Source organism: Diadema antillarum, unplaced genomic scaffold (assembly GCF_040938485.1).
Source record: "Diadema antillarum isolate AM-2024a unplaced genomic scaffold, OU_Dant_1.0 scf00000226, whole genome shotgun sequence".
NCBI classification, from domain to species: Eukaryota; Metazoa; Echinodermata; class Echinoidea; order Diadematoida; family Diadematidae; genus Diadema; species Diadema antillarum.
Genome location: NW_027271115.1, coordinates 3,330,590 through 3,355,676, shown reverse-complemented (window position 1 = coordinate 3,355,676; position 25,087 = coordinate 3,330,590). Strand labels below are relative to the sequence as shown.

Sequence of the window (25,087 nt, the reverse complement as noted above, 5' to 3'; positions counted from 1 at the left end):
TAAAGTGTCTTTCAGTTACTTTTGTTTTTGAGGGGGGGGGGGGGGTTGGAAGTAAGAATACTTCCAAAGCATACACATCTGGGCCCTGTTTCAAAAACTTATCAGTGACAAGTTGTGATAGTTGCCATAAGCTACTGTAATTCTTGCATTTGATTGGCTGAGAGCAAAGTTGTCATAGACATGTAGCAGTTGTCACTGACAACAAGTTTCATGAAACGGGATCCCTGGACGTCAGTGGAGACATAATGTGCTTAATAACGACTAAGATTGTAGAGAGTCAATGCAAAGAGGTTCCCATTATTGTCTCTAGTCTCTAGATCTCTACCAGCTCACCTTGGTCAGGCCTCTGATCTGCACACCAGCCTCCAGCCCCACAGGGTCTCTCTCTATGAAGTCAGAACTGTTTGGGGTGCCTGCCAGGACGGGCGCATTCTCCACATCCACCGCATAGGAGCCTTTTTTGGGGCCAAGCCAGTAGCTCCTCTGTAATGAATCAAAACAACGTTTTACAAGGCGATGCTCGGACATCAAAAGAAAATATCAAAAGAAAGAGCAAAAGGTGTTTGATGATTGGACACAGCATTCTTTTCTTCTTCTTGTTTTCCAAATAGCACTTTCTTTATCAATTTTTCACATCAATCTACATGTAGTTCTCATGGTGAAACACATTAGTTCATCTCTGCATTCTCTTATATATCACTGTTCACACACAGTAGATCCTAGCAAAGGCCAATATTATACAGATATTGAGTTTTGGGAGGAATAGACACATACATCCCAAGTTACATACAAGTTACATTTTACATACACTGTATTGTCTAAAGGGGGAAAATGTAATTCCCATGGGACAATCAAGAGTCACATTACCATGACAGACAAGGCAATGTTTGTTACATTATGTAGTCTATTTCATTATTGTGTTATCGGCGGCCTTTCAAAATTTTGAATTAATTACATAACATGATGTCACTGCTTGCAATTCAACAATTTCAATCCTCACTGCATTAGTCATGTGATGGTATTGTGACCAATTATTGACCACTATTTATGTTGACCTCGCCTAGGAAAGTGAAAAGTCATCAGACATTGGCATTTAACTCATAAATGTACTTGTCTCATGTACAAAACATCGCCCTTCATCATAGAAAAGGAGGTAGCTACTGTAAAACACAATATTTTCGCAGCATGAAATTTTCACGAATTGGAGCCGACGGCCTTTTTTGTGGCATGAAATTTTTGCGAGTTGCCTCTAACATTCAATGCGTATAATGTAGACACAATTTTCACATGCATTTTAATTTTGCGAATCTTGGCTCTTGCAAAATTCACAAAATTAAAATGCATACTAACATTCCTTGTTTTACAGCATACAGTTAGAGTTGATGGGTATTCAGTGGGTCAAATCTCACCGTGAAGGGAAAGTATAAGGGTTTGGGGATGCCATACTCCCCAGGGTAGATTGCCTCAAAGTACCATGCGATGAGGAGGTAGAGCACCGTGTCCACCACCAGCATTATCAACACCGCCAGGAAGGTGAAGTTGTCGTCGGGCGTGGCCGGGTGAGACATGTTGGACCACTGCACCCCTTCAGCTGCAGCGTGAGAAGTATTGATGTAACACTGTTAAACCAGTCTCGATGGGGACACTTGCATTATCAAAAAGAAATGGCGAAGGAGTAGCATTTTGTAGCAAAATGTACAAAAAATGTAGGTAAAAAATTAAGGTCAAAGGTCAAAGAAGTCAAAGGTCAAAATTCTGTGTAGAAGTTTTGAAGCCCTCACCTAGTGCCATCACATAAAGCAAACAGAATCGAAATCGGGTAAGAAATGGCGAAGGAGTAGCATTTTGTAGCAAAATGTACAATACAGGTCAAAAATCAAGGTCAAAGGTCAAAGAAGTCAAAGGTCAAAATTCTGTGTAGAAGTTTTGAAGCCCTCACCTAGTGCCATCACATAAAGCAAACGGAATCGAAATCGGGTAAGAAATGGCGAAGGAGTAGCATTTTGTAGCAAAATGTACAATACAGGTCAAAAATCAAGGTCAAAGGTCAAAGAAGTCAAAGGTCAAAATTCTGTGTAGAAGTTTTGAAGCCCTCACCTAGTGCCATCACATAAAGCAAACGGAATCGAAATCGGGTTAGAAATGGCGAAGGAGTAGCATCATAAATGACAGAGAAGTAGCAATTTGAAGATTTTGATCACACACGGACGCACACACGGACGGACACACGGACACACGGACACACACACGTACGGAGCCCGTTTCATAGTCCCCTGCTCGAACTCGTTCGGCGGGGACAATAATGACAGAGCTTCATGGGACATGTCACATACGGTGAAGATGAGCGAAATTACTGTACGGTCAAACATGCCTCAGTGGCCACCTGTCCATAAGGGCTACTCTTTTCATCTCCCTGAGGTGGCTAATACAGACAGGATTGACTGTAGTATAACAACAAGTAAAGTTTCTTGACCTCCCTCAAAATTGTAGAGCATGTGAATTTAATAATCATGATTTCTACCACAATTTTGCTTGGAAAGAAAAGTGAAAACTTCATATCATATTGGCTGTTGTACTGCAGACAACAAAATGAGAGTCTCACCACATGACTTGTAATCAGATTAAAATATCTTTTTCAGCTTTTACCTTATGCAACCTCTGAATTGCTTTAAGTGCATTGATATCCCGACACCTCTCTCATCAGGTTATCAAAGAGTTCAATAGCAGCATTTTTTTCTGTGCACAATATCCACTAGCGAAAGAGTCATCTCAGACAAATTAGCAAATTCGGATCACCCTGAATCTTAAGCAGCTTATTACTGACAAAAGTATGGCACAATAGATAGATTACATTCCATTAGATCTTAGCACCATTCACACAAGGGCCAATACCTGAGAACTCAGGATTTTCACTGACATCAGTGAGGCTTCTAAGGTCATTATTGCATAGTGTTCGGAAAGTAGATTAACATGAAGGAAAAGTCTAAGAGCAAATGACAAAGGAGACCCTTCTTCTACCTGCAATCTCCTTACAGTTCTCGCTGTTTTTCTTGCAATAAGAACTGAAATTGTAAATGTATGTTTCAATTTTTTGCTGTCGTGCCACTAAATATGGATAAGTTTTTTAATTTCTTTCATACAAATAAGGCCTCTTACCATCAGAATACTTCCATGGTTGCTGGAAGCCCTCCACTATCAAATCAATCTCCTAAATGGCTGTTTTGCCTATACAACATAGAAACCAGAAGCCGAAAATGTCTCCTCTCATCTTGGCACTGCCTCACAAAGGCATACATCATCTTCTGCTGTGTTTACGACTTATTCATCGTATTGCATTATAATTACCTCCGCCAAGGGAGGAGGTTATGTTTTCGTTACCGTTGGTTTGGTCGTTCGTTCGTTTATACGTGCCCAAAATAACTTAAAAAGCAGATAACGGATTGGGATGAAACTTGCAGGAAAGTTTGAGAATGACACAAGTAACAAATGATTAACTTTTGCTAGTGATCCGAGAATTTGGGGAGAATTTATGAAGGATTTTTGATGTTTTGCCAGGTAGGGTCACTTGCATGCGCGCACTAAAGTGCGTGCTCTAGTTTCTGCTAGGGCGAGGCGCGCCGTGCAGCTGAGGATTTATGACGTAACAAAGGCTTCTATATTGGGAAATTGGGCATCTTTCAGCACACTATAAACACTTTGAGCATGCTATAAGTACATATGGGTGGAAATCACTGATATCTCTTGGAAGAACAAGATCAGTGATGGAAATAAGCTGCATGCTTGGCGGACGTCTGCGCTCTCAGAGTGCTTCTCTAGTTAACACATGTTTTACAAACTTTTCACAGTTTGGCAACAATGGTTAACAAATTCAAGGAAAACAAGACTTTGCGTCTTGGCGGCCAACACTCACAGGTCCCTTCGAATACGCCAATCAGAAGCAAGCCCACTGACATGGCCGAATTGGACAGAAGGCAGCCGGCCGCCTTCTCCGCAGCGGACATGAAGGTGTACGTGTTGTACATGAAGGAGTACGGCACAATGGAGATGAACCAAATGATGCCAGCTGCTGCTGTGGCCGTGTTGGCTGTATTGTGGTATAAAAAACAAACAAACAAACAAATTTCATTAAGATGTATGTGGCTGCTTGGTCACCATGAAAATGTAGGTATAAGCATTTTGCAGAATCCAGTGAATGAAGGATTGTACTTGATAACTTTTTGGGCAAAACAATCTCAAGTGAAAAGTGCATTTATAACAAATCACCAAATCATACACCATCCCCAAAATTTCTTGTCCCTCATAATGTGTTTAGTGTTTATCTATAATTCTTTGTAGCAACCAGCAGAAGCTCCTACTAACATTTATCTCTCTTCTGTTTCATTTTACATTATTCCATTATATCAATGTGATACAGTTTTTTCACACACTCTTTGCTAATGTTATTCATGTAAGTCCACGTCTTATGCTCTTACATCGTAACTGTGAACATTTATTCTACGATGCAATATCTGGTGACAACTGTTCCACATTGAGCTAAAAGTTTGATGGACTACATACAACCCCCATTTTTAAGCAAATACCACAATTCTTTGAATAGATTTATTGTATTTCATGGATTGATAAATAGCCATATAAGTCATACCTAAGGATATTACTGTAAGAAACAAACAATGTTATTTCACATGGTTAATGTTGGTGATTGACACTTTCATATTTCAAATGCATTCATTGTTGTGGATGCACATTAAGCTAATTTGCCCAATATCAAATCACATCCATAAGCATGGCATGAATCTTTATGCTTGCTCCTGAGAGTGAAACTACAGATAGTTCTAGATGGACTAGATGGACACAGTACTGCTTTCGGTCTATTCATCATGCAGTGCTCATCACTATCCACTGACATGGTTTGTACATTGTACATGTACTTCCTACCAGTATTATTCAATGTACATTGTAGATGTCAGTGTATTAATGCACAAAGCTCTCCAGATGATACATGTATACAAACTACACGCAGATGTATATGATACCATTTGCTATAAGAATCTTTTAAACCTCAAGCCCACATTATGGACAATCGCTGGATCCTGATATACAAGTTATGACTGTTACACATTACAGTGTAGGTATGCATTATATTATAGCATGCGACGTGCAGCATTTTATGTATTCTATCATTTGCCTTTTTCCCCTGTTAGTTTCATTTCCCCTATTGATCACCAGAATTAAAACCTTGGTTCCATTTCTGAACAGGATGTCACGTTTTAACCTCTGAAAAAGGGAGCCATGTAAACAAGGCCTATTGACTCAAGACAATAGAAAAGAAAACCACTACTAGTTCACATCACTGCGACATCATAATACACGTATACCTGATTCTAGCAACAGCATAGTCTATTTCAATGATGGGGATATATTTAGGTGCAAATTACTCAAAAGAAAACATTTAATCCTGCTTTCTTTTTCATCTCATGGCAGGGGGTGAAGAACACTGGTGTGAAATGAACAACATGTATGTTGTTACCACAATATATTACTCTTTTAACTAAGAAATAAGATATGTCGACCAGTGGTAATTACAATGTACACCGCGAGTTACATTATTATTACTTTACAAGCTGTCTGTCTCAAGGTAATACACTCTCCTTGAATGGAGACAGTTGGCACCAGTGTGGTTAATGCCGATTACCTTGAAGTCAGAGATTGGAAAAAATAAAAAATACCCTGTTTGTTTGTTTGTGTTGTTGTTGTTGTTGTTTTTTTTTTTTTTTGGGGGGGGGGGGTGGAGCATTTGATACATCACTGTTAGAATGGACATTAAGCCTCTGATGGCATCCGTCATAAAAAGTTTCTTGACACGACATTAGTAGGTCTACTAGGTAACCGGCACGGCACAAATTATGATGACATTAAAGTTTGTGTTTACATGTCATGTTTGTGAACCTAATTACCTCCACCCCTCATGGACGAGCCCCTGCCACTAAAGTTCAGTCTCTTTCTCTGTAGAGTATAATAACCATGGGACAACACCTCTATTGACTTGGCATACAACAGTTTTAATGGCTTCATGTCACCAAGGCAGTCAGGCAATATAGCCCAGATATTTAGATAAGATAAGAATTTAGATACTTTGAGATATGACATAAATGACAGGTTGATTTTTCTGACAAAAATGCACCATTTGACACTACACATGAAAGGATCTGTTGAGAGACAGAGAAATAATCAATGTGGTCATCATGTCACTTTAAGAAGAATCAGGAGAATGCGCAAGTCTGCAGATTATAACACTGGGTGATACTATAGACCACCTCTCCAACAATCCAGTAATCCTTGTGTGATAGTGCGTCGTGTCTCATGAAATATGGTCATCATAACCTCTCACTAAATGTACGATAGCAATCTCAATTCATCATTTCATCAAACCGAAACCAAAGGTTGCCAAACTATGCATGCAATAGAGACCACTAGACATACACACTAAACAATGAGCTTTTTATCATCCCTTTTGTCCTTGAACATTGGAAGTAGGGTGAAGACAGAACTATGCCAGCAGCGAGTTATGAGATAACCAGCAATTTTCCAGACAAGGAAATTGACCCCATAGAGTCAGTGTCATTACTCTAAAACCCAAACAAGACCTTTGCCCACCACTGAAGCCAGCTGCTCCAGATCTTGGGTGGGACAACTCAATCATGTGACAATCATGTGATAAGCGATGCTAACTTTAACTCTAAAAATAGCCATTATTACAGCTTCTTTGATGTAACAGCACAGAAAGACAGTCCACATAATACCTATACACGAAATATATATAACACAGTTCAGGGTAACTTTAACAGAAGCAGATGCTTTCTTTACACACAATACCTTATGTTGAAGCATATTGATGTATTTCACACAGGGATACACAGATAAAAATTACCTCACAAATAACAGTGTAACAATTTCTCTATAACAATCCTTCCCTATGTACATGTAACTTGAGGAGAGTTAAAGTATATTCCAAAAGTGAAGTGCTTTACACATAAACTCTCAAAATATTCTTGTCAAACCTCTCAATAGTGGTGCGAACAAAGTACACACACTGAAAGTGTGATACTAAACACTGTTAATGCACTTAAGTGATAACATCATACAGGTATACAACTCCTACCATCCATCATTACAGGTATTCATCACACACATCCATCAGAGTACATAGTCCATGAAAGGTTTTAGCATATCAGTGCAGCAAGAAAAGCCATATTCCTATGTGATCCTTAACCCGTTGAGGACGAGTCCCGAGTATACTCGGGCAGGTGTCTATGGGAAATGCGTGTTGTAGCAAAATCAGTCGGTCCTCAACGGATTAAAAAAAGAAAAGAAAATTAGGACGGTTTATGGACCATGCTAAGAAGTAATAATGGCATGCTCTAAGAATAAGAAATATGCTAATGAATCATGAGTAACTGCAAACTGTTTAAAAATCTGACCAAAGTCAATGAGAAATAATTGGTATTTGCTAGTATGACTCACAAACTCTAGACAAGTGTAAATTATGACTTGAACAGTATAAACTAGGTGTTAAGCAAAAATTTGAAGCATTGGCACTGACTACAAAAACCATGGTTCTCCCATGGTGGCCAGCGTTGGAAGCAACTTTAACCAGCCACATTATCATCCAGAGGAGACTAACGATAGTTGGTAAAAGCATTGTCAATCAGACTAACAGCTGAATTCTTCAAGCATATCACATGCAAACAGAAAGTATCAGCAAACAGAATTTGCTGACAAGAACAAAATAGTTCTAAACAAAGCGCAGTACATACTGAAGATGATGTTATGTTATTTTCGTATTAAACGCAACTCACCTTTTGAGAAGAACACACTGACGGCAAAGGACAGCGCGATGGTCGAAACCGCATACAGGAGCAGAAACACAAATATGACAGAAGGGGCACTGTGCTTGAATATCGCCCCCTGTGTTCCCACTGGCACAGTGTAGAGAATCGTCATGAATATAGTGGAGATGAAGAGGAAGGTGAAGAACTTGATAAACCACGCTGTCCAGTGCAGCCAGTTACTTAGGCCCATCATTCGCATGGATTCCTGACACGAAAGTAAAACAAGAACAATAGAATAAAGCAAAATCTGCTGACTTGGAACTGCTTCAAAAATGATTTCCATTTGTATTTTAGTACAGCAGACATATATGATACTCAACAAAGGATGTTGCAAATTTGGCAGCGACAAAGACAGTTCCAGCAGAAAAAGAGGTCTAGTGAAAAGGAAAAAGCTGTGTGACTGATGTGTCTCATATTTCAGCTTGTCTAACCACTTACATTGTATATTGTGCATGCTGCAGTGTGACTGATGTGTCTCATATTTTAGCTTGTCTAACCACTTATATTGTTCATGCTAACTTTACCTAGACCTTCAAGGTGCTTGTATTGCAAGCCATTCCATGATGAGAGCATGGACTAGCAAACAGCAAGTGCATAATCTACCTGATAGAAACACCAATCCCTGCAATACACTTCAGGCAATGCTGCACACTGGCACTGGTGCAACGGTCCCTGATCATGACTAGTAAAAATCACTTTAGGGCCAGTTACTTTTTTTTTCAGGAATGGAGCAGTAAAAAAATGAAAAACTTAGTACCCACTGGTCTGACAGACAGGTCCGACCAGTAGAAAAAATGGGTTAGTGTGCAGCCCTGCCAGGTCAGTAATATAATTCTTGTTTAGATGAATTCATTGAAAAGAATATTACAAGTAAACTTGTAGTAAAGGGTACAGTTCTGCATGCATCTAAAAATAAGCATTCAAGATACGTTCATGTCGTACTGCATGAAAGCTTTGTCAATGGCAAAGGTACACTGCATCCATATATATTTGTTTTAATACAGACACAAACAGCTTGTACAGTTTTCTTTGAAAAAAGAGAGCTACAAAAACAACACAAAAAAACACTGCATCTTCTCTTGGACTCATGGGATTCATTCTAATGATTGGAATCATTCAAATGATCTTATGTTCATAACAAGTTTCAGTACTGACCTTTAACCTTTTCTCTTTCTCATGGCAGATTGTCCTGGCGATGTTGATCATGGGGTACACCAAGCTGATGAAGAGGAGGTACGGAAGCTGGGCCTGTATGGCAATGATGAAGATGTCATCGAGGTAGGGCGGATATGGGTAGCGCTGCATCTCAACCTTGAACTGGTCTGTCAGCGTGGGGTCAACGTACTGCATGAAAGCCTTGTCGATGGCATGCTGAAGGGACAAGAAACCCTCCCTCATGTAGCCTGTACACAAAAGAACAGTTCAATGCCAATTACACACTCCTGAAAAAGGGTGTACTCTTATCAGCAATTTTAGTGTAGGCATCCATGGCGCTGATGGTCTTTACACCTTGTGTATTTTGTCCTGTTTCTCAAATAAGCATCCCAAAGATCTGAAGCTACCATATTGGAACTAAGTCAAGCTGAGTCTTCACAAAGGAGCATACACCATGTCTTCGAGAAAACAAGAACAAGTCAATCCCCCCCCCCCCCCGAAGGTGTAACATGGTGTTTAAGTTGGGATATTTTCTTTCTCTGCATGCATGCTGATAGGTTTGTGTGGACACGGCCTATCATTTTGATTTAACAATCAAGACATACGCAGATGATAATGAGTTATGCAGCACAATTCAAGAACACTTACATTAAGGTACATTGTAACTTAAGGAGGTTAGGACAACACTACTGGGTCTTGCATGTCTCTTCAACACATTTTCAACAGCCGAACAAACAGTCGTACAAACAGCCGCACAAACACACAAACGAATACAAAAAGCCAGCAGAGCCAGCACACGTCTCTCTTTTCTCCTTAGCTTTTAGCTGAGCATTCTCATTAAAGGTAAACAAGAGATGATAATGTTTCACAAGTTTTATTGTTTCAGGATTAGCTTTATCAATCACTTTTGTTACCTTTCTTGGTACTTCCCTTTGCTGTAAACATAACACTTGGCTATTATTTCTAGCTGTCATTAATAGGCAGCTGCAACATGCACAGAAACCCACATACAAGCAGTCAATCATGTCGACACAAAACAAACAAACACACAAACAAACAAAAACATCTTGGTGGCATACACTCACCTGGGTCCCCTCCCCAAGTTTGGTCTTTGGCCCGTGGCCCGAGGGTCATGATGAATGGGAAGAGTTCATCAGTTTTCCACTCACTCTGCTGGTCATTAAATGAATTGCTATCTCCGCTGGAGTATGGGGAGTTTCTTGGGCTTGCTGAAAGTCGTATACTAAATTCATTAAAAAGAAAAGCAAATATCACACATATATTGAATAAATGAACGGGCTCCATGTTAACCCTAACTAGGCCGGGGGGGGGTGGGGGGGGGGGGGGGGGGGTGGGGGGGGGGCCTCCGAGGCTCCGAGGCCCCCCCCCTCGACGTTCCGCGCGATGCGTGATCGCAATCGCAAAAAGCTATCGCCGCGACGTTTCATGACTTTTTTCTTTCGAGTCTCCCGCATCTTTTGACACCAAATTTGTGACGCCCGGGCATGCGGTTCCGAAGTTACGCATAAATATGTACATGCATGTCAGACCAAAAATTGCTCAAAAACGTTAATTCGTGTACAATTTCAATGCACACTGTGCTTACTGGCAAATTTCCTAAAAGCATAATTATTTTGGTGTTTTATTGATTAAAATCAATGAATAACATATTTTCTTGTTTGGAGCGATGTCGCGGACAAATTTCATCGAAAAAACAATGAAAATCATAAAGTCGAAAAAACAAAGAAATACATTAGAAATTCAAAAAAAACAATAAAATACTTAAGAATTTTTTCTGATATCACAATTTTTTTTTATTACATTTGCTAAGGACACTAAAAAGAATATTTACACAAAAAATGTGCCTGTTTTGAGCTTTATTTTGTGATTTATACCAAATAGTCTGATTTTATGCATCATCGTGCATAAATTAGCATAATTTAGCATAAATGATAATTTTTTTTTGAAGAATTCACTTTATGGTATATTAGATTACATCATAGGCAATGTGTGTGCCAATTTTCGTTGCGATCACGCGGTCGACGGCCGAGATCTGGAGGGGGGGCCTGGGAGGCCCCCCCCCCCCTCGGCTCTATCAACTACCTAAATAGCCCGGCCTAGTTAGGGTTAATGGCTGTTCTTGTATCCAAACATGAAATTAGCCTCCAGCAATCACAGATTTGAAATAAATTCATTCTTACTCAAAGTATTATATTCATAAATCCATATATTTCTCAGGCAGATGTAGTCTTTTAATGTCTGTTCACAAAGTTGTTCTATCATGACCAATAAATGAGAGGTATTGTATATTTTTTTCACATGCAGACTAGATGATGTAATACGGGTACATTTCATTTTGAGTCTGTCAATTATGTCTAGCTTTTGCTGCTTACTATCCGGCGAACAGAGGTGATGATCGTATGGCACCATACATAATTTACGCTTACCTATAATTCAGATTCACGGGTAATTGTCCATCTTTGGGAAAGTGGTTGTGGAATGTGATCCCTCCTAGCAGCGGAGATGTCCTTGTGTCGTTGATATTGGCAAAGTGTTCCAGCATGAGTTCCTCTGTAGGGAAACCTGGACCTGTTTGGTGAAAAGTAATAAGATGAGAAATTTTGACCCTGTTTTTCGCAAACCTTTGACCCCTGGTTTTGTAGTACCCGTGCACTTTAGCCATGATGTGTTACAAGAGATGCCAACCTTGTAAACAGCATTGCGGTATTCTGAAAGCTGAAAAGGCATATTTCTAATGGAAAAAACAGTATTGCTACCTTCCTGCAATAGACATGTGTACTTATGAAATTTGGGCAAAACAAAAATCTTATATGAAACCTGCAATATTCTTGGCCGAAAAAGTTTTTTTTTTTTGTACTGCAAAAAAAGTGATAGTTGGCATCTCTGTGCTATGCTTTTCAATGAAATTCTTCCAATACCCCCCCCAAAAAAAAAACTTGGTCTGAATGTTTAGCTATGTTCATTTTACATGCACTACACTATTTTACTCAATATCTCCAATCAACTGTATGCATCATTTACGAAAGTGTGCAAAACCTCGTAAGTACACTGATTTCATAGAGCACATGACAAATGACACAGCATTCATAGAGCTCAGTTAGAATTTTTACTTTCACATTGGCACATTTATTCAAGTATTCATTTAAAAAGTAATATTGAAGAACTTCCCCTCCCCTTATCCCTACGTAATTGGCTGAGCATCAAACATTCTCGGCACCTACCGTTTGTAAGACTGATGAACGGTTTCCTCAAATTGTAAACAACATTCGACATTATCTCATTGGTCGCCGTCGTGTTCGGCGCATACGCCATCTCCCATACGGTGATGGGTATGGGAGTGAGCGAGAGGTTCCATGGCAAATTGTTGATGTTGAACGTTCGGTAGATGGTGGAGTTGGGGTAGTTGGTGTACTCCACCTCGTTGCGGATCACGATCAGGATGCAGGCGAAGAGGACGGGGAGGAGGATCTCCACAACAGTCGAGAGGACCTGCCGGAGCTGGAGGAGAAAGTTCTTCCAGAGGAGCAGCCGCAGTTGGCTCAGGATCCGCGCCATCTCGTAAATGAATATTTTAAATGATCCCCTGTCCGCCTAGTGTGAATTCTCCTTCTCTACCGTTCCCCGAGGTGATGATTTCGGCTTTGATCTCAAAATTATCTCCTTGGTCACATTCCAAGATGATTACTGCACACACTGTCCTTCCATCCCATCACACTAAACTGATTGAAAAAAAAATGAGAGAGAGAGAGAACAATTAAAATAACAAAAAGGTGTAACATTGTATGCCAGCAAAAACAGATTAACACAGAGCGACAAGTAACTAATGAAATTTTGAACGTTGCATTCCTTTTGATTAAAAAAACAAACTAGCAACTAATTGCATTCCAAGAGATCTCTTGGTAAATGTTTATATGATATATATGCCATATTTATAAGGTCTTTAGTTGTCGTTGTTTTGGGAGGATCCACCAGTTTCCTGACTGATACCACTTACCTTCCTCATAAATTTATTTAAAAAAAAAGAAAAACAACATTGCCACGATAAAATTCACCCAATGGCACAAATTATGACTTTAAATGCATGTACACAGAGAGCGGGCTTTGAAACAATCTGTTATACTTACATTCATCTGCACTACAGTTTTTACTTGGAGTGAATATGCTTCTCCAAATTTAACCAGCTATTCATATGCCCCTTGCACTGTTTGTTCACACAGAAATTACTGGTTTTTAAGAGAGAAAAGTGTCCTACTCCACTAATGAAGGATAAATTCTCGAACACACTTCCTACATACAGTATCTCACCAGCACAGACTTCAAGAAGCTTTTGTGCAGTGTTGAAGTTCTCAAGAGTTGTGTAATCTCTTGTGCCACCCCAGTCATAAAATAAGCTCTTATCAAACTAATCCTCAGCTAACACACTTGCCACTCCACGTGAGAAGTGCAAGAGACTCTGAAAACATCTCCAGGACAGAAACTCACAATCATGGGCTTGCCACAATTTCTAATTCATTCAAAAGGACTTTGACCTCTCCGAGTAAGGCATACCAATCATTAACCCATAATGTCATTAGGATGCCTCTGCTCTGACAGCAAAGTTAAAGGGATCAAATAGTTTTGGTTGAGACCTAATTTCAGGTTTCTAACATTTTTCGGTGAGATAATGAGAAACCTCTTATGAAATATGAAAGAGCATGTAATTCTATGAGGAATTCAACATTTATTTGATGAAAATTGGTTTGGAAATGGCTGAGATATCCAAAAAGAGCAATTCTAATAAAGTGTGGTACCCACACTTTATTACGATCACTTTGTTTTACTTTGTTTTTGGATGTTTCAGTCATTCCAAACCCGATTTTTATCAAATAAACTTTGAATTCCTCTTAAAATGGTATGCTCTGTACTAAATCATAAGTGTTTTCTTGGTATATCTCACAAAAAGTTAAAAGCCAAATTCTCATCTCCACCAATACTGTACCATCCCTTTAAAGTTTGTTAGTTTGTTGCACAATGTAATTAAAGGACAAGTTCACCGTCATAGACATGTGGGTTGAGTGAATGCAGCAATATTAGTAGAACACATCAGTGACAGTTTGAGCAAAATCGGACAATCCGTTCAAAAGTTATGAATTTTTGAAGTTTCTGCTCAGTCACGGGTGGATGAAAAGACTACTATAGCTTGTGATGTCACATGAGTACAACGATATAAAGAAAGAATAAAGAAAATTCAACATATTTCCATTTTTCTCGCATAACAAAAGAACACTCTACTTCTCTCTTTCAGAAGGCAGGGGGAATAATATTACCCTTAACATACGTCAGTATAGCAAGTCAAAGAAATGCGCACTTTATTAAAAAAAGTAAAGTTTTGTGAAATTCTCTTTTTATTTTCTTTATATAGTTGTACGCATGTCACATCATACACTGTAGTAGTCTTCTCTTCCAGCAGTGACAGCGCAGATACTTAAAATATTCGTAACTTTTGAACGGATAGTCCAATTTTCCTCAAACTTTCACTGATGTGTTCTACTAATATTGCTGCATTCTCTCAATCCTTATGTATATGAAGGTGGACTTGTCCTTTAATGCCTCACTGCCTTGATGCACTACACTGACCAGTTAAACACAAAGACATGCTCATCAAATGTTGTCTCTCAAATATTATCCCTTGTGTTCGACACACACACACACACACACACACACACACACACACACACACAAAATAAGCAGTGAATTTAAAATATGCTGTAGCAATCATCACATTGTCATCATTAATTTGGCATCTCTCAATTTTACCCCACAGAATCCCGTAAACTAAAGAAAAATAATATGGAACTGCTTAATAGCATCAAATCCATCTACAGACAGAAAATTCCAAACTTTTGCAAGTTTGAGAGAAAAGAATCTCATAATTTTCTAAAATGTGTCACTAATCTCAAAGTTAATGAATATCCTGCAACCAGGGCAAACAACCTTTTCTATACAAACATTAACGGGCTCACAATATAGACACTGTACTTTACAGTATGAAAAATTGATATTGATAGTAAAAACCATTAAATAAAAAGATATAACATCATAACACCTAAACAGGATTTCTGGGACCTAATGGACCAATGTCAGCAATGAGCAGAGAACATTCTGATGGGCAAATAGACATCATTAGAAATGATTCCATCATGATTCCATCAGTGTTTTTCCTAAATATTGTACATGTTATATGTTGTTCTATAATTTGTCTCGTATATATATTACATGAATCTTTTGCAAACGTTTGAACCTTATTTCATCACATGTATACTTTGTACTATGTTTTTTGATTTTTGATGATTGGAAATAAACTATGATTGAATAATTGAATGATTGAATGAATGGAGGGGAGGGGGGGGGGGGGGGGGGAATGACCATAAATAGCAACCACCAGGGGCCCATTTGAACACTAAGCTCTAAAATCAATCCCAAGTTCAATTCAACTGGTCCTAGGGACAATTTGAGATCAATCAGCCCTCTGAAGTTAGGAATAATTGTTACAATATGCCATTTGGGAACAATATCTGCACCCATCTTGCCACATTCTAGAATACATCCTGAATGTCTAGATGGGTCAATCCACGTCAACTCAACCAATTTTCAGACAATATGCAACCCAACCCCCTTCAATTTTCGTTAAACCCGCACTAAATGTTCCCCCAAGTGTCTGACTTTGGAAGATTCTGAAATATCTTGCCTCAAGGTCAAATGGTTGCTAAGAAACGGCCTCCATTAGCAGCCAATGCGTGGTCAAACAAACGAGTTTAAATAAAATTTGTTATTTTTTATTGTCTGCTACAGCCAAGTTAGCTGAGTTACATTGCTCACTTTCTGTAAATTGAAAGAATTTTATGGTCTTAACATGCACAATATATTGTGGCGCGGATCTGACAACCTGTTATTGCGCACAAGGCCATTAAAAATGGTGTGAAGCATCAAAGTTAATGTTTGTGGCTGCACGTTTGAAAGCTGATAAGTTCAAAATTTGATTTGCTTAGAACCCAATATTATGCAGCTATTCAAAGACTCCCATTTGATCTAGAGACCTACAAAAAAAATCGGCCAACTTAAAAAAATACATTGTTTTCTTGACGGGCACCCTCAATGTCGGATTTGTTTATTATTTGCCAAGTTCAAGGTCATGAATCATCACTCGTCCCATTGAAAAGCGACACCAATTTGATAGACATTTACCTACACGCATGTTTAATGGCTGGTTTACACATTCGAAAATGGTCGTAAACACCTAAAATTCAACATAAAATAGCATGTGGGGTTTTCAGCACATTTCAAATTGTGATAACTCAGAGATGATGAGCCAAGATGCATGTATTTTCTGTGATTATTACCTGAATTACCTATGATTACGTCCAGTAAGCTGAAAACTTGTAGAGGGCCATTCAAAGGATTTAATCCTGAGCCTGAGGAGATCCATGTGATGTATCCACGGTATTATCAGTTTATGCAATCTGGATTATATTTGTTATGTTTCTGCTTCCAGTGATCATTGAGCTTGGACTTGAAGCTATTCACTGATGTTGCCTCAACAGCATTTGCACAAAGGCTATTCCAAGTACGGTATATGCTATAATTTTCGCGTACATAAATTTTCGCGAATTGCCGCTGTCACACATTTTCGCGAGTGGTTAGATTCGCAATTGGGGGACCAGAGAAAATATGAAGTGGCAAAGAAAGTGTGAATTTTCAACTTACTAGCAAATAAGAATGATACTAGTTATACACTGCATGAAAAAAGACTTGCCAAACTCTGCGAACTAGTAAGTTCGAATTCAACATTTTTGAAGTGGTTAAGTCCATCGTGCTAGATTTCTGACGAGTGGTCCCCTTGCGATAATGGATTGGCTCTCTACAGTATTCGTAAGTAGACGTGGACGTGCGTAAACAAGCTTAGCCAGTATGGTCTGTTCGGTAAGCCGTGACATGGTATACTAGTACTGAAACGTTCGTATCATCAAGGCAAGGGATTCATTTTGGAAGGTAATAATTTCGCGTGTTGTTAATTTCGCGAATAGCTCCCGACTCGCGAAATTCGCGAAAATAAAACCCCCGCAAAATATATAGCGTATACAGTACCGGTATTTACTACTCTCTGCCTGAAAGAGTTCATTCTTTTACTAGTTCGACACCTTCTTTTATACAACTTAAACGTATGACCACGTGTAACTTGATCATTGATGACAAAGATGGTAGTCTGTAATTAATACTAAAAGGATATACATCACAAATAGTTTTGTCTTATTGGCAATGACCTTGAAAATAAAGCTGAAAATCACCCCAAAAAATAATAGATCGATCAATTTTTCCATATACTGTTTTAAGTGTGTTTACAAGCATTTGGTTGATTTGACATGGATATGATGGATTGACCCATATACATGTATCCTTCCCAATGAAATCCAATCTGCAAATAAGGCTCATTGTTTGGCTCAATACTTTATGTCCCCCTCCCCACCCTGCAAAAAAAAAATACAATCTGACTTTTTGCAACTATAACTTTAAAAGTAGTGAATCAATCCAGATGCAATTTAAAGGTATGAAACTACAACTTACTAGAAGTACTACATCTAACAGAAAACCCATTTGATTTGCTTCATTGGTCACAGAGAAATGGGGATCTTGAGCATGCCAGGAATCCCTTCCCTCCAAGTTTTGTCCATTGTTTTCACAGTTCCAATACCATTCAAGTGCTAAACTTGGAAGAAATGGACCCACAACATGCTTTACAACAATCCGTATTTTCTGTGACCACTTAACCAAATTGAGTGGGATTTTCGCAAAATGTAGGTAAGAAGTTATAATTTCTTTCCCTGAAGTAGCATTCAGATTGTTTAATCATTCTGAAAGTTATCAATGCGGGAATCTGATTGTATCTTTTTTTTATAGAAAGGACATACTGGTACCGATTACTGTATAGATCCTATGCTAATGAAAAACAGGGCCCTGGACCAACAGAAAACACTGTAACAGGCTCCATCAAAACCTATTGGGCCATTAACAACCAGACCCACATGTTTGGTACTAACATCTAGATTCCAGAGTATTGTAAGACAGACTCAAATACCATCATTCTGGGCATATTTCTTTGCTGTGACTCCACCGATCATTTTGAAAATGTGAAGTTGGAGGTTAATGGTACTGTATATTGTGTAAGGTAGAAATATACCGGTAATCAATACATTATACATATTGAGGCACTATTAAAAACCACAAAAATCTTCCACACACACACAGTTTCCATACTTGAAATCATTAAAGGGAAGCAGTCCTGAGATTTTCACTGTACTGATAATTAAGAAGAGTAAAAAATATACACTTTCACCAATTTATACGCTTGGACATCAAAAATTGTCTCCGTACGCGATTTTTGAAAAATAATTCCTGCAAGCGATCGTGAAAGAGCCGGCAAAAAGATGCTACGTAGTGCATGCCCTACTCACCAAGTTGACAGCCGTGCCTCTAAAAACCAATTTAAGTGTTCAAATGATTAGTTGCAATTTTATCATATAATGTGAAAGTTTGTGGTTTTGTAATTTCAAACAAAATATTTCAAGCTTAGATATCTATAATTTACGAAAAATTAATATTGTAAACATAAATTTATATGTATTTTTAAACCAAATATACCATGAACTTGACATCAAATAGGCACGGTCGTTTTCTAGCTTCCGTCCGTGTTGCATACTTCTTAGCGTAGAAACCACTCTCGCGCGCAAATCCTTTACCATAGCATACGTACATACACAGTACACTCGACTCCGTCCAGTCGATTTTGGCATTCAAACCGAAGATAACCTGTGCATGAGAGAGTCGAATTCTTCAAATAAAATATTGTTTGTATCTCAATATTTTTGTAAGTAGTCAGATAATCGCCTTTCCTCGAAAAAAAAAAATATGACGTGAGCCGGGAAGGGTAAACACAGGGGGTCGTAGGGATATGATTTCGCTCCACTTTGCATGCCGTGCATGTCCAGTCGGCACTGGCAGCAGCTAGCTCAGTGGCACTGTACTGCAGTCCAACCCTAGCCTTTTGTCAAGGCCCTCTCGCTGTATGGTGAAGAGAGCCCAGCTGAGTGGGGTTGCGCGAGGGCCTTTTGAGATCTGCTTCGCATCCTTTTGTTAGCCCTTTGAATTACCGAGTTTTGCTCCCCGATTTCGGGAGCAAAAGTCGGACCAATCAGCGTGTCTGTCTGCTCGAACCCGATTTGAATGGAGCGAATGCACGCCGCAGATCACACAGAACTCTACACACACAGAGTGTGTAGAGTTCTGTGGCAGACCTCTGCGGGTGGTCAGTGATGCATGCGAACAGACATGACAACACGTCCAAGACTGAGGATTCGGGGAGCGCGCCATTCCATTGGTTGACCGGAACCCGATAAAATGAGTATTCAGAGGGTTCACGTGTCATGAATAATAATGTGTGAAGCAGATCTCAAAAGGCCCTCGCGCTGGCGCGCTCGGCTGGGCTCGCTTCGCTCGCCCATTACAGCGAGAGGGCCTTGACAAAAGGCTAGTCCAACCCCGGCTGCAGGCCCACGGTAAATTAAACATAGCTAGCCACTTTCCTTACCTCTCTACGCTTTTTTCCCTCGGTTCTCTTCGAAGTCGATGCTCGAGGTGTTTCTGTTTTATAACTCATGTGAGCAAATGGTCAGGATTGCATCTGGTTTCAGGAGTTTTCTCGGTTTATAACCGAGGGCCACAGCCTGCCGGTCCACGTAAAAACATCGCTTCACAAATTGTCCACGCACAGGTAGGTCACAACACGATTTCGAGATTTTGTAGGCCCTAAGTTTCTTATGTTCGGCATCGTTGTACCGATATTTCCCAGCCATACAGCTCACCTTTCACGATACTTTTGTTGGTCTGGGACGGAAAAAAGGATTTTCCTGGGAAATTTTCTGCACGATTCGAGCAAAACTACTGATGTAAGATAGCCTGACCAGACGACGCTGAATGCGGTCGCCCCTGTAGTGTACTAGCAGGCCTGTGTAGAATCGTTTCTACCTACAAATATGTACACTCTGTACGTACTATAGAACATGCATGAGCGGCGACAGGTAGGGCTGCAGCTGCGCTTGAGACTGGAAAAGTGCGAAGGGCAAACCGCGTACGGGGTGCGTATGCGTATCTACCGTAGATCTATCATCTAGTTGTACCGTCCACATGCACGTGCGAATATAATACACAATACATACACACACACACAAACACACACACACACACACACACACACACACACACACACACACAACGTAGAAACAATGTCAAATACGAGTCGGAGTAGCCACCGACGTCTTCATGCATCCGGGTAAACTAGGGAGCGTACGGATAACGAGCAGAACACGGCTGGGAAGAGTTGTGCATCGACGACGTATGACTCTCCGCCAAGACTTGCTCATTAGCATATTCACCATGCAGAGTCACACTTTTTCAACCAAAATGTACGAGCTTATTTGGTGATTTTAAAGTTTGTTTTTGGTGAAAGTAGTTCATTGGAGGTATCAACAACAACATATTTTTTTAAATTTCGTGAGGACTGTGTCCCTTTAAGATATAACCATAATGGCTTTGATGATTAGACTGCTAATGAAACCATTAGCCTGGGCAGATGAGTTAAAATATGACGCAAATTAATTGCCAGTCTTTGAATATAGACTATCAACATGATAGACCATTATGTCATCAGTGAAAGAGATCTGAGAGCCATTATTAATGGAGATCATTCTTTCTTAGACATATTGCCACTGCAATACAAAATTATCACCAGATGGTGTATAGGTCTCAAGCGAATCTTTAATCTTATCAACTAATTCCGTTACATTTCTAGCATCATACAAAATGTTGCTACATGTACATGTATGTCCTCATCTTGAGTAACTGCAATATTTCATGTCCCAGATTTTAAGCGATGAGGGCTACAAGATTGAGGGCTACAATGTAGGCTGTTCAGCATTTAGCATAAGCACTGTAGCCCAACAAAGTTGATTCCTGGTGCAAGTTCATTGCCAATATTCAGACAAACTTTGGCAACTGAACCCATTTTTTTTCCACTTTCAAGGAGCAATATGATTCAAGTGGAAAAAAATTTTACATAGCATGGACAAAATTGTTCCATGACATTTGCTCCTGTGACAATTGCTCTTATGAAATTTCTGCATGCAAAGCCAATCATAAATTCTATCTACAAACACAACCCTAACCTTAATCCTTACCCTCATATAAAACTAAACCTAAAACCCTATCACAACCCTGACCCTAAGCCCTTGGAGAAAATAATACCGGAGCAATTGTCACAGGAGCAAATGTTGTGTCATCGGACAAAATAGACCAGGAGCATTTTTTTTAAAAGAAAACAGTGTATCTGCATCTAGATCTACCCAATTACCCATGGACATCCCATGATGCTCTTTAGCCATTGCAAGCTAAATCTCAGAAGCAGGGTTTGGGATTTTTGTTTTCTTTCCTTTTAAAGACAGCCAATCCCTTTTACATGCAAATTTTTGAAAAATTGGTGAGAACACTGAGGTATTGAAGAAAACACTATTTGGAAACCTCCTGTAAATTTTGAACTCAAGAGGGTCTTTATTTGTTTAGTTAAATTGACCGTTAAGATTTGAATAATTTTTTGCGTACTATGCAAAAATTTCAAATCTAAATACTAGTCTAGTTTTACAGACCTGTGTGATGCACTTAGTTGTACATGTAGTTCATGGAAGTGGTGTGTTGTTATTTGCCATTGATAACAAAGTAAGAGAAGCTAGTGAATTCTTCTTTTCTGACAGCTTTAACATGCATATGGGCAATTCCACGGTAACTGACGTTACGCGTAAGGATTTTCATGAAATTGTTTATGTTGTAGTTTTGTGAATGAAAGCACCTGGGGCTTGTAATTAGCTTTGATGAATGAGTTCATGAGAATGAAGAAATAGGTGGAAAGTTTTTCTCTCAAACTGCATTTCGTCGGGTGCCCGTGCATTGGCCGTTAATGCAATACAATTTGTATTGCGTTAACGGCCAATGCACGGTCACCCGACGATTTCTTATCACATAGCAAGTGAAAATGTGTTGGTAACTGACGTTACGGAAAAAGGACATAGGAAATTATGGTGTAGATTTAAATGGAAATATCTCATGTCCCTGACTTCTAAACTTTATGTGTTTTATATGGCAATATACCTAGGTTCTTAGGAACAGGTGTGCAAAATAATGTGCACTTTAGATTTTCCTTTCAGCACCATGCCAATTTCAGTGAAGGCATGACGGTAACTGACGTTACGTAACTGACGTTACGCTTACATTTGCCATAGGGTTTACACATGGAAAATCATGATTAGGAATATTTTTGTGATATTTTATAATTCTGACCTTTCAGAGTGATTTGTTTGATATGGAATCATACCTTGGTTCATCAATTACAAATACCCAAATGAAATGAAACATTAGTCCATTTTCTTTGTGTTTAATTAAAACTTAAAGGGAAACACGTCAGTAACTGACGTTACGTAACTGACGTTACACATACTTTTGCTATGGGGTTTACAAAGAACTAATTTATTTAACAGGTTATTATACTGCTGCAGTATACCAGTAACAATCCCAGGCATTTACCTAGCAACAAATTAAAACAAAATCTAAAGACACAAATGGAGTGGGGCCCTTAGAGGGCAAGCTCCCCCCTCCCATGCCATAGCACAGTTGAGCAAAAATAATGTAAATGCACCAGAGGATATTTCTTGACATTTGTCTTAAGACTTAGGATGCTTACTTAACAGTTATGATTACACAAAGCCATTTAGATTCAGCAGTTCCAAGTATGAATATTGACATAACTAAAGGTTTTTTTTTTTGTTTGTCTGTTTTTTAATGAACAGGAAAGTTTCTATCTAGAGTACCCCACCCATAATGCCCTGCAGTACTACACAAAACACGTCTATGTTTTTGTGTGTGAAAAAAAAAATCTTTCAGGTCATGGGGAAAAAACACATACAAATAAAAATACTAATATATATGTATGAAATCTACTGTGATATATTCTTTCTTCTTTTCTTTATATTACTCCTTCTCCCTCAAGGCATTGTTAGGGCCACAAATAAAAAAAAAAATGATCTCCATTATCAATAATGATTTAAATGAATAGTGTTACACTTTTGATATTTTTTTCTGTGAAGAAGAAACATGCTTTTTTGGTCAAAAGGGCATTATTTGTTTATTCCTTGCTTGAAGGAATGTAATTGTTTTTCTTTTCCTTTTCACTGGTATATCAAGGCTTGCAAATACATCCCAGATACCAAGAAATAGGACTTTGCAACGAAAGAATTCTAAGATCAATATAAACGAATCTTCCTGTTCATAATTATCATGTATTACAAAAATTTCCCTGCATGAATGAAATAAAGTAATCAACAAATATGGACAGTTTTTTATTTTACCCTAGAATCACCTCTCAATTTGAGCAACATCAGTGTTAAACGTTGAGCAACATCAGTGTTAGTTTCAAACAGTAATGACAGTACATGCCTTATGTCAGGCCTGCTTATGTACCATTTCAAGATGTGCCATATTAACTTAATCACACATTTAAGTGCAAGCAAAGAAATATATCTGTTCCTGCATTTGCCGTGAGGTAGAAACTTCACGAAGCTTCCAGAAAAAAAGAAAAATGCTAGCAAAAGTAGTCATTAGTAAAGATTATAAAACTGTTGGTATACAGCTGTACACAAGCTTTTTAATAGAAAATGGTGGTTACCATGCAACCACATCATTGATTAGGCCTACAAATTTGGTAGCTTTATCATCCCGTAGGACTGTGAATGTACTGTATAGTAATTTGAGTGCATTATATATTGCATGTGGTAAACCTAAACTTCCAGATGATTTAACCTTAAACTTGTGCTGAACCGAAAATCAGAAGCTCAAGCCCCCTCCACCAAAAAAAATATGATAAATAAATAAATAAGATAAAATGAAAAAAAAAAATGTATCCATGGACATACAGTGCACCATGGTGATGACATCATTCCCTATCAAAGGGATTGCTGCCCTTTGTTGATAACCTTTGACTTCCAGATGTATTGAAATGGTTTAAAGTCAAAAAATTTGCCTAAGTTATAATTACTGTCATGGTAACTGACGTTACATACTGGTATATTAATTTTCGGTAACTGACGTTACACATTTTGATGTCTTCATTTGACTCTCCAGTATGCCAAGTATCCTTATTTTCTGGTATTGAAAGGAAGGCATATGGGCATACATTAGAAATCCTAAATTACATCATACAGCTCACTTTCTTTCATGAATAAAGTTAAAAATTCCTTGTTTTTGGTAACTGACGTTACATCCGTCATTGTCAAACTAATTAAAAGTTTTTATCAAATTCTTTAAAGCAACCAGCTTTTTCTTTCTATCATGTGGTAAAAGACTTGTCTGGTAACTTCTTACATATAAAAGATTGTTGTTTAGAGTACTAGTAAAGTGGATATACAGAGGGTAAATTATGTGACAATACACTCTTTCTTACTATTGAGTTATAGGTATATTGTGGCAGCCATTTTGAAAATCAAAATGGCCGCTTTTACTGATAAACATAATGATTCTTAAAACTTCAACTCAAGTATTGTCTGAAAATGTATAATGTTTGAAACAAATATCATTTTGAATTTTCGGCATCTGTGTCCTACATACCGTGGAATTGCCCATATCTGTTGTTCGAAGTATAAGTATCCAACCACAGGAGGATTAATGTATGCAGCTGTGCCTAGTACACAGAATACGTTACGGTGAGCGTTTGGTGCATTATTTGAATTTTAACGGCTAACAACCTTCAAATATCACAGAAATGTTACAGATTTACAATAGTCTTGTCATTCTGGAGGAATATATTATGTTCTGTGCTATTTGGGAAGGAATGCAAAAGGGAAGGGCCATCTTTAGGCAAACATAGTATATTAATTGTTATTTGCATGTTT

The 25,087-nt window shown here is 38.6% G+C and overlaps 1 protein-coding gene across 1 annotated transcript in view; it reads right to left on the bottom strand.

Annotated features, from left to right (window-relative positions):
* LOC139724721 (phospholipid-transporting ATPase ABCA3-like) overlaps positions 1-25,087 on the bottom strand; it is a 46,507-nt gene that overhangs the window by 20,010 nt on the left and 1,410 nt on the right. The window contains exons 2-9 of the mRNA XM_071635842.1: positions 12,287-12,784; positions 11,492-11,633; positions 10,130-10,287; positions 9,045-9,292; positions 7,857-8,094; positions 3,911-4,084; positions 1,410-1,591; positions 334-483 (exon numbers count right to left, since the gene is read on the bottom strand). Coding sequence (XP_071491943.1) covers positions 334-483; positions 1,410-1,591; positions 3,911-4,084; positions 7,857-8,094; positions 9,045-9,292; positions 10,130-10,287; positions 11,492-11,633; positions 12,287-12,620 — 1,626 coding nt within the window. The 5' untranslated portion in view covers positions 12,621-12,784. The remainder of the gene's footprint in view (positions 1-333; positions 484-1,409; positions 1,592-3,910; positions 4,085-7,856; positions 8,095-9,044; positions 9,293-10,129; positions 10,288-11,491; positions 11,634-12,286; positions 12,785-25,087) is intronic.